The sequence below is a fragment of the Mus pahari genome, chromosome 9 (assembly GCF_900095145.1).
Source record: "Mus pahari chromosome 9, PAHARI_EIJ_v1.1, whole genome shotgun sequence".
In the NCBI taxonomy this organism is placed as follows: domain Eukaryota; kingdom Metazoa; phylum Chordata; class Mammalia; order Rodentia; family Muridae; genus Mus; species Mus pahari.
Window position 1 is genome coordinate 64,917,898 of NC_034598.1, and position 10,725 is coordinate 64,928,622.

At 39.8% G+C, this 10,725-nt stretch overlaps 1 protein-coding gene across 7 annotated transcripts in view; it reads right to left on the reverse strand.

Moving 5' to 3' along the window:
• The window catches only part of Osbpl8 (oxysterol binding protein like 8), a 132,261-nt gene that overhangs the window by 20,875 nt on the left and 100,661 nt on the right, over positions 1 to 10,725 (reverse strand). For all 7 annotated transcript variants that reach the window (XM_021205463.2, XM_029542199.1, XM_021205460.2 and 4 more), the window contains 8 exons: positions 10,332 to 10,535; positions 8,634 to 8,718; positions 7,766 to 7,937; positions 6,133 to 6,370; positions 5,249 to 5,433; positions 2,788 to 2,869; positions 1,344 to 1,442; positions 583 to 679 (listed from right to left, as the gene is read on the reverse strand). In XM_021205463.2, coding sequence (XP_021061122.1) covers positions 583 to 679; positions 1,344 to 1,442; positions 2,788 to 2,869; positions 5,249 to 5,433; positions 6,133 to 6,370; positions 7,766 to 7,937; positions 8,634 to 8,718; positions 10,332 to 10,535 — 1,162 coding nt within the window. The remainder of the gene's footprint in view (positions 1 to 582; positions 680 to 1,343; positions 1,443 to 2,787; positions 2,870 to 5,248; positions 5,434 to 6,132; positions 6,371 to 7,765; positions 7,938 to 8,633; positions 8,719 to 10,331; positions 10,536 to 10,725) is intronic.

Consider the following 10,725-nt stretch of genomic DNA (forward strand, 5'->3'; position numbering starts at 1 on the left):
ATATTCTACCAAACAATAGCACTGAAAGGTAATATTCTACCAAACAATAGCACTGAAAGGTAATATTCCACCACTGTATAATTTCGTACCTCTGTCTTCCTTGAATTGTAAAGGCATCGTTTTAAGGCTTCCTACCATATTTTTCTCTAGTCCTCTCTGTACTCACAAACATTTTCAAAAGTATGTCATTAGCCCAAGGTTTAAACACCATTGCTCAATGACCCAGGGTCAAAGAGGATTCTCTCTCTACTCAAAGACTAGAAATGAAAGAGCAATCCCTCAGGTACACTGAAACAAAACCAAGCAAACTGGTGAGACAAAGGCAAAACAAACTCACAGTGCATGAGCGGGATGTGGTAGGTGCTCACTGTACCCTTCCTTAAGTGACGCTTTAAATGTAGTGCTGAAGTTAGATAAAATGTACCCACATAAGAACTAAAACGGGCTCAATCAAAGATGGTGCTTAAATGACATGAACTCCTTGCCAAAAATGACAAATAAAATTCATTTATTTACAAATGAAAACGTACCAGAAAACACTACATTTTGGAGAAGCACAGTTTAGGATAAGGGAACACTCACCGTAAAACTTGGACTTAGCCAGGATGCTACCACTAAGGCAAAACCCATCCTTTCGGTTACTGACATAAAAGGCAGATATTGGTGGGTGATGGGACACCTAGTGAACACAGGAAAGTCAAAGTCATGATATTTAACAAAACAAGCTTGCAACTGTGCTAGTATCAAAAGTTCAGATCTAAGCATCAGTAGAGGAACGGTTGGTAAGCAACAGAATCGGTATTAATCAGTACGGTAACCAGATTTCTGTCTGTCAGGAAATGGACCCCATGGTATTCATACCACAAGACAAACAATAAAACAAACAAAGTTTGATTTTGGGTGGGAATGATAATACACCATTTCTAACTGAGAGGAGGGTTTTAGGAGCCCCTCCAGCCCCGCCCCCCCACCCCAACAGCAGGCGCACAGAGCTCTGAAAACCCAGTTTTTGTGCTGTTAACAATGTAGGGAAGCACCACCGGCTGAGGAACTAAATTCTTTCCTCAAAAGCCATGGGATGACCATGGAAACCACTCATGTAGCCCAGTCAAACATGAGGAGAATTATAAACTGGTGGGCAGCCTGACTGGAGCCACACAAGAGCCAAACAGCAGCAGCCATGCTCAGCAGCGTGGTATTCAGTAGTATTCCGTTCTAGAATGTTCAATGCTTATCAGACCTTACCTAACAATAAGCTAAATAACAGTGATTTATCAAGTTAGAATTTCTCAGAAAATGACCCAGCATCTACAGATCCTCTTGGTGACACACACTTCTTATACCTGTTCAGCAATATAGAAAGTTTTGCTGTTTGTTCTGGGATGAATCCATAAACATCGGAAAGTCTCACCAAGTATAGGATTATATGGTTTCTTCAGCCCCTGGTTTTAAACAAAACAAAACAAAGAAATCACTTTTAAAATTTACAAATACAGGTTTAAAGTTAAATTGTCTTGTCTAAAAGACCATCTTACAAAGTTTCACAATAAATAAAATTTACATGAAATAAAAATATAACTTCAATCTAAAGACAAACTTTGCAATTTCATGGTAACTGCTGGTAAACAATCTTAAAATTATACATAAAAACTTAAAAAAAAAAACAGAGAGAAAACTCAAGAATATATAGAGAAGAAAGAGGGCAATGGGCATAGAAAATGGCCAAATTGTAAAATTATACATGTGAAAATCTCAACCAATAATAAATAAGATGTAAAAGTAAGAAAGCAACTGTGAGAGGCAGGACATTCTTGTGAGATGCCTCAAGAGAGCAGTGGTGGCCTTAAACCAGCTGCAGACTGACTGATCCAGCATCTGTCCATCCACCTGCAGCTGGCCGAGTCTATACTTTGGTTATTGTAGAGAGTGCTGCAGTGAACATGGAGGGCCATCTATCTTTTGAATATAAACCTGCTATTTTTGGTATTTACCCAGTATTGGAAATGCCAGATAATACAGTATTTGTATGTTAAGATCTCCATCTTTTGAATCTTTTCAGATAGACCTAAAATTTAATTTGTCGAGGTTCATACATATAGTTCATAATATTCTTAGAAATACATTTTTTATTGGATATTTTCTATATTTACACTTGAACACTGAATTTGTGAATTCTTATTTTGGTGTTCTTCCCAGGAGTCTCTATGGTATGCAAATGTATACTCTCCTAACTGAAGGAACATGAAATCTACTTTATTAAAACCACACTTCTCTGTGGATACAGTGATGTCACATCATTGGGTTAGTGGTGGCACCTGTCTTCGGATGGCCACTTCACGTTTAGTTAAAGCATTTTATTCGAACCTCCTAGTCTTTCCCACCACTGTACCTTCAAACATGTTCCTTACTCTTGCTTTCTGATTGTAGTCCTTAGACTAGAACCGACAGAGAAACTAGAACAGGAAGGCTGCTCTAGTCTAGATACCACAATACCAATTATCAGTCTATTGTAACGGTTAGGAAAATGAATGATCACAAACATCAACTGCCCTCAGATGCTTTTGGGAATCAGTTATGCTTTCTGTGTGCTTTAGCAGCCCCACAGCAGGTCAGTGAGACGCCTCAGCAGAGAGAGTCACTTGCCTTCAACTCTGCTGACTTGTTTGATCTGCAAGACTCACATGCTGTCTAAAGCACTGACCCCACATGTACACCAGGCATGCCCACACAACATATAGATGGAAATTCTCTTAAAGGGAGGGAAAAGAAGCAAAATATAAACATTACCTTTGGCTTCTTATAAAATCCTGACAAATACCATTTCACGACTTTCTTCAAACGGAAATATGGATTTTCTTCCAGAGCAGCTCTAAAAAACAAAACCAGGAAATACAATCTTGAGGGCTTCAGGGAGGCTTTCCGCATCTGCAGAGGAGATGCTGAGCTCTGACTGTCCCTCGGCACAGGGAACTGTGTGTTTTGCAGAATGAGGGGATTTCATTATAGGACACTTATTTCTGTGATTTAGAATCTCCAAATTATATAGCATTAATTTTAGTCCTGCATTTTTTTGAATTTAGTGACTCACTTTGACTACCAGTGTAGGCACTTTGTGTTACATATGTGTACTTTTGCAAACATATCGGAGAATTAATGTTTCCATGTCCAATTTTAGTTACAAATCCTGTTTACATCTTTGAATGTCATTTTATGCAATCACAAATTCTTTCATACTTTCTATGACTATGTTCAAATAAAAAGTAAAAAAAAAAAAATCATATAAATTTGCTTCTAGAATACTTTTCCTTGGTGCTACAGAGATGGCTCAGAGCTTAAACTGCTCACTCCTCAGGCTCAGGTCCATCCCGAGCATCCTTGTCCAGTGGCTCCCAACTGCCCGTAACTTCAACTCCAAAACATCCAAGCCCTCTCTGGCCTCTGTAGGCACCTGCATTGATGTGCACGCACCTCTCCCCACCCCTCCGACCTGCTACAACAAATATACACATAATTTTTAAAAATAAATCTTTATCCCAGTTTTTCCAGATTGTTTGATGTACTACCCAGGGCACTACTGAAACTTTTTTTGGAAATTCCAAACCAAAGTTTCCAAAATGAGGTTCTGTAGAACCCAGGATTAACTAGGACTTCTGTGATTAACTATGATTAGAAAATAAACACATTCTGCTTTTCAAATGGGCTGGAGATGTAATCACTCAGCTTCCTGTTCAGGCCATCTACTGCCATGCCTCCACAAGATTAGGATTCTCTCAGGACCATAAACCCAAAACAAAAACCACCCCACACAATCCCTTTTCTTCCATAGAAACAACCAAATACAGCCTTTGGGGATTTGTGCATCCTGTGGTGCCTGGAAGCCCAGTCAAAGGACTGATTAAAAGTCTTCAGTCCCACCTGTGTGGAAGGCCCTTCCTCCTCACTTGGTTGCATGCAGTCTAACAGTTGGTGTTAAAGGGTTAACAGTGCACAGAGGAGAGAACCGGAGGCTAATGGGAGCCTCTCAGATCCAAGAATGTGTGATTATATCCCTGCTACAAAGCTCATGTTACCATGCGACAAGAGTTAAGATCATTTTAATCTCCACTTTCCTCAGTCATCATCCTGGGCCCTTCCTGTGTATGTCACCAGCCTGATTTTCCTCTTGAGCAAACTACCAGTGCAACTGGAGGAGCCATGATTCTGCTTCCCTCTCCAGTGACCAACTGACTATTCTAACTGCTACAAAGGAGTGAGTGTGACTGTTCAAAGTGACTGTTACAGTCAAGTTCTTTTCACTTTTGCTGCTAATGTACCCATTCATTAGGCCCTCATTAATGAAAATGTACTCTCGCCTTCACAAGTACATGCCACAGCAGTCTTACTTTTGAAGATACACAAGATGACAGAGTCTAGATCTAGGTTTGCTGACAAACAAAATCATTGAGTATTTCTCTAGTAACAACATACTGATAGTTTTCCTCCTAGTTTCAAAATTCTTATTAGGAAGTTTTATTTAAAATCTTACATTTACATAGTTCAAGAGCCAAAGCAATAAAGAGGCCTGTTTATTGGCAGCACAGGCTCTCAAGTGCACACCGCATCAGTTCTGTTTGCTTTCTTCACAGCAGACCTACTTACTCTTGTGGATCCCTTTGTAGTGGTTTACGTAAGCCAGGAATTCTTTTTATTGGGGATGGGGGACAAGTCAGTCCTGCTACATAACCCTGCCTGGCTTCAGGCTCACAGCAATTGACTCTTAAGAGCTAGATGTATACCACAAATGTGTTCCACCATGCCTGGCATTGAGAGCTCTTTTAATTTCAGGACAATTAATACTTCTAGCTATGATAACTATGTAAAATTTTCTGGTAACAAACCAATAATCTCTTCTGATGATAAAGTTTATGATGTCTTCAATATTTACTAATGTAATGAATCCCTAAGTACAACTGAAAACATACTGACAACACACACAGTCCACAGTGCCATGAGGCTACTAAGTATGGCTGGCTGAGCATGGAACTGCCATTCCCCAAAGGGTGAGCTCAGGGGCCATTCTTCTCAGGTGTTCTCAATCTGTGCTGTTGAGACAGGGTCTCTCACGGGCCTTGCTGAGCCCAGGCTGAGCCCAGGAATCTACCTTTTCCTCCTCCCTACTGCTGAGATTACAACTGCATGCCACCAGGCCCAGCTTTAGGTTACTTTCTTGAGATACAGGGATTTTCTATTTCCAGAAGATTCTACTTACTCAGACAGGAAATCTGCATGGTAGTAGTAATCTGAAAGCTTATCCAGGAAAGAACGGGGCTCCAAAATAAACGTAGGGAGAACCACCCTGGATAGATCCATGCCGGGACGGACTTGCTTGAGCAGAGTCCAGATAAGGCTTTTGTTTTCTTCAGACACAGTTTCTGTTTGAGAAGCCTCACCTGCCTGTAACAATCAAAAGAGCACACTGAAACATTCTATTCCCCTTAGACACAGACAACACAGATGAGACAGTGAATGACAGAAGCACAGCTCTCCAGGGTCACTCCAGGCATGATGAAATGTGCAAAAGCTGGTAGGTAATAGAGTATAGTCTATAAAAGTAAACGCAGGGCTGCAAGAAATATCAAAGTAACAGTGGATTTGAAAGAACTAAAGTATTACTGTATTTGTTCAGTTAAATCTATTTTTCTATCGAAACAAGGCCTTGCTGCGTAGCCCAGGCTGCCCTTGCTGTGTAGCCCAGGCTGCTTTAAACCTGCAGACTTCATTCTCAAGTGCTGAGATTACAGGGTTGTGCCACCATACCCAGCTTTGTAGTTCACTGATTTATGTACATTGAGTTCTATGCTCTGGTAATAATAAACAAGTTTTAAATTTATGCTTGTTTGCAATTTACTTTATAGCTGGCAATGACATCAAGCAATATCCTATTTCAAAAACAAACTTGAAAATGTAAACCATAAGATCACACTGGCATCTGTATTTTTTTTCTGATAAATGCAACTAAATTTCAAAATATACCTTTGAAAAAATATGACACAGAATATTCTTTGGGGAAAACAATAGGCCAAGCAAATAATATCTCTCATTTTGTGTAGGAATTTTCTTGAGCTAGTGAGTCTCTGACTACAGTGCACTCACCTCTCCCAGTTCTTCGTGGCTCTGCTCCATGTAGGTGGTCTCCTTTAAAGGCTCCACAGGCTCAGGGTCGATGTACGAGTCGTCTTGCCTTTCTGATGTATCTGTGTCACTCTCTTCGCTCTTCCCCAGCACCTCATTGTCAGACTCATCATGCTCCTGATCGTTCTCTTTGTCAGATTTATCAGAGTACAAGTCTTGGTCCTTAAAGTGCTGTCTTTCAATCTCACTGTCATTCAACCTTAGTGATAAGTACAGGAAGAACAAAGGAGGCTAAGAAGACAAGTTCATAACTGGGAATAATGCCATGGAATTTACTGGAAACTTACTATGTGCTATATACAGCTCTAAAAGTCTTATTTAGTTTACTTAATCTTTGGAATTATCATGCTAGGGAACATTCTTCTACTTCTCTTACAGATCAGTGGACAAAGGCACAGAGACATAAGCAGAGCCTGCAATGAGTGAGTGATGACTAACCAAGCTTTTCCCTCTCTCCCCTGGGGGCCAGAATATTCACAGCGAAATGCAGACTACGCTTGCTACCCCTGCCCACCTCCTGCCTCACAACCACAGTCCTGGAAGCAGGGCCACTGCCACGTTTGGTCTGAAGAAAAACACTAAGTCAGGACCATCAGGTTCTCAGTGAATTCTGACTTCTCAGCATGAAGAGCTCCAAAGTAACCCAAACTAACTGCTAAGAGTAGGAACCATGCTCTGAGTTACATTTAACATCAATCTGATAGGCTTAATCAGCAGGGGTAAATTTCCAGGGAACAAGGCAAATAACACTTTCAGTTTAAGGGAATAAATCTGTAGCCCCAAAATGAAGCTTTAAATGACAAGAGGAGGGAAGGGGTTATTTTCTGTAAAGCAAGAAAAATAGGCCAGCACCTGAAAAAGACCTGTGCACTGCACCACAGTTTTGCCAGAGAAATATTGTTAATATTACTACAGTGACTACTTCAAGAGGTAAAACCACAAGCCAGATAAATTTACCACTCAAAATGCTTCCACAGGACCTACAGAGGCTCAGGGGTCAAGAGAATTGGCCGATCTTCCAGAGGACCCAGGTTCAATTCCCATCACCCACATCATATGCAACTCCTGTTTGCAGGGGCCTGACACCCTCTTTCAGCCTCTGAAGGCACTGTGGGAATATGGAGCACAGACGTGCATGCAAACAGGCAAACACACCCATTCACACTAAAAAATATAAAAATGCTTCACAAATGGCAGACAAAACCCAGTGCCATTACTAAACATGCTAAGAACAGAGAAGTAGAAGGGAAGAGCGATTTCATGATTTCGATACAAGATAGCTTCACATGGGATGCAGTGTTCAAACCGATCTTGAAATGGGATTCTAACAGAAGTAGCAATCATTCTTAATGGAAGGGACATCATGCACAAAAGCAAAGGAGTCACTCAGCTCACTTGTACCTGGAAAAAAGAACAATGGCCCAGGCTAGAATAAAGACAACAAAGCCCTATGCCTGATTTATAGCAAATAAACTAATAATAAGGCACGCAGATTTCACTACTAAACACATTACTAAGGTAGTAGAAATGATAACCAATTTAATGAGCAGAATGGTCTCTAAAAATTATTATCAAATCAGCAAGAACTACTGACTGGAAGTTGTCGCCACTGTGGAGATTGTTAGCTCGCAGCAAGCCATACAGCGTCACGTGTGTGCTGTCTGAGGTGATGCTCAGGTCATGGTCCTTCCCCTCTCGGGTCATGGTCCGCTTAAGGAGACCACAACACTTCAATGCCAACTCCAAAGCATCCATCCAGCACCTTCCTAAAGACGATGGGAACCAAGACCACGAATGAGGCCAGTGCTCATTCATTTAACCCCCTCACCTTTAAACACATCGTTTCTTTGACAAGCAAGCACTGGAAACAATTTAAATGTCTGTCAGGATTTTAATGCAACCTTTTGATTTTTATATAAATGCTTTTTGAATAACAAGCATTTTAAAACCACAATAAATAGGAGACAACATGTATTATGTAAGCATATCCAATCATCTCTGAAACCTTAGAATTATGTATAGAGCTAGAGGTGTGTGTGTATGTATGTGTGTGTGTGTGATGTGTAATTTGTCTGCATTTTGCTTTCTTATATAAAATAAAACCAGTGTTATTTGCTCCACAAATGTTAACTTAAAAGTATGACAGTTTAGAGGTTTCGTATCTCTCTTAAAATGATAATGTATAATGAATGACTACAAAGAATTACTAAGTCCCCAAAGCATTCATGTGTCAGTGGAGAGTGAAAGAAAACCTGCGCTGTTAACACTGCCCAGTCACATGTATCCTTCTATCAAAGGTCTTGCCTGCAAAGCTAGTAATGTGTTCAATGTTCTATATAGTTTATGATTACAGGATTTTGCTTCAACTATCTATGAGCACATGATTTCCTCCAAGGTTAACACAAAGTAATATGCAAAATAATCCTTTAAAGCTGAGAGCCAATCCATCAAAAAGTATTTACCATCTGACTCTGAAGTAGCTCGGATAATCAAGTAACTGCTAGGTAAAGGCTGAGTTATGGATCCAACGGCTTCCCCCTTTGGACCCTTCAAAGAAAACAGGTGACTAGGTAAGTACTGTGATAGACCAATGATGAAATAGCCAGTATTATTCTTGTCAGATATGGATTCATCAGGCACAAATACTAATTTAAAAACAAACAAGCTTTAATTACATCCTTAAGAATGCTAACGTTTTTTAAAGTCTTTCCCAACAAATATTCCTTCTTAATAGAAAATTGTACAAATAATAGCATTTATCACTTAAATATTACCTTTACATATTGCTCATAAAGAACACCTAATATCTAACATACTGACACAATTTTAACAAAATTTCTATCTTATAGGTTTTATTACATGAGAAATACTGTATTCCTAGAAGTTTTTAAAAAGTCACTGTAAATATATTTAAAATTCACTAGATAAAAAGAAATCAATTATATATAATTTACAATTAATTACTATTTGTTTTAAATACTTATCACAAAAACCTTGACTTTTTACAAGCCAAGACAGAAAACTGCTTCATAACTGTGGTTATTTGAAAACACACACACACACACACACACACACACACACACACACACACACACACACGCGCACACACCCCAACACCACAGGGAACACTGGTAAGTAATTAGTACCATACCGAGGCTAAATTCAAGCGTGGGGCAGTCCCTGGAGCTAAGGTACACTAGGGCCTAGAAAGTCAGACTACCTGGATTTAACCTCACCACTTACTAGAAAACTACTGAAGTAACCACTTTAGGATTCAGTCTTTTAAGTATGTCATGAGAACTCCGTATCCTTTGCATACGTATGCGGATGAGCAGACTCCACTCAAACCTCCATGGGTTATGTCCTTTATCCACATATGTTGCTCATCCAGTAAGAAAAATCTAAAATTTACCATCCCAATACAATTTTAATGTTAGCAAGAATTTTCATCCTATAGGTCTTACGAGGTGAGAAATACTATGCTTCTAGAAGTATACATTAGGTAGCTGGACATTTAGTTATAACTCGCTAATAAAATAAATAGGATTCTACAACAAAAATAACTCTGTAACCCTAAATTTATTTCTCAATGCATCTAGACTGCTGTGACTAAAAAGCCCACATCTTTTCCTAGACACATCAACATTGTCTGGTATATAGTTAGTCCTTTATTCAAGGTGAACAGATTAACCATCCTAGACTAAAGCAGTGATCCCACCATGAAAGCTTAAGGTTTGGTGATTTGGTTAATGGAAACAGCATTGTCTGTGGTTTGGAGTTAGAATTCTAACTCAGAAATCTGCCTGCCACTGCCTCCCAAGTGCTGGGATTAAAGGTGTGTGCCACCACTGCCCGGCAACATTACACAATGTTACAAAGAAGAATGAGGAACCACAATTAATAAAAATATAAATGTAATCTTCAGTGACAAAAGAGAAAAATAAGATGTAATATATTGAGGAAATTCTTTTAGAAAAATTGTCTTAGGTCTTAAAGGCAAGAGGAAGGCTTTTTAGTACACATTTAATCACAGATAAAGACAGAAGGGAAAAATAAGGAAGACAGACAGAAACAATATTCTGAGTCCTGGCCGAGTCAGAAGGCCTTTGACTGACTTACGCGACTTCCCCTCACTGTTACCTCAACAAGTGCTCACATACCTTCACTGCCCAAATAGACTGCTCCAAAGGATGGAACAGCTTGAAACAAAAGCCATCCTTTTTTGATGGACGCTCAATGATCTCACAAGCATTCAGAAGGACTGTTCCAACCCACTGACCATTTTTTTGGGTTTTATAGATCAGAAGCACCCCAGGTTTCAGCACACACCACAGCTTGGTCCAGCTCTTCAGGGTACCACGAATCTACAGAAAGATATGTTTATTTAAAGACTGATATCTGTTTCTCTTTCCAGACTACAGAATATTAGACTGAATAAAGGCTACCAAGATGTTTTAATCTAAGCTGGGCGTGGTGGCGCANGCCTTTAATCCCAGCACTCGGGAGGCAGAGGCAGGCGGATTTCTGAGTTCGAGGCCAGCCTGGTCTACAAAG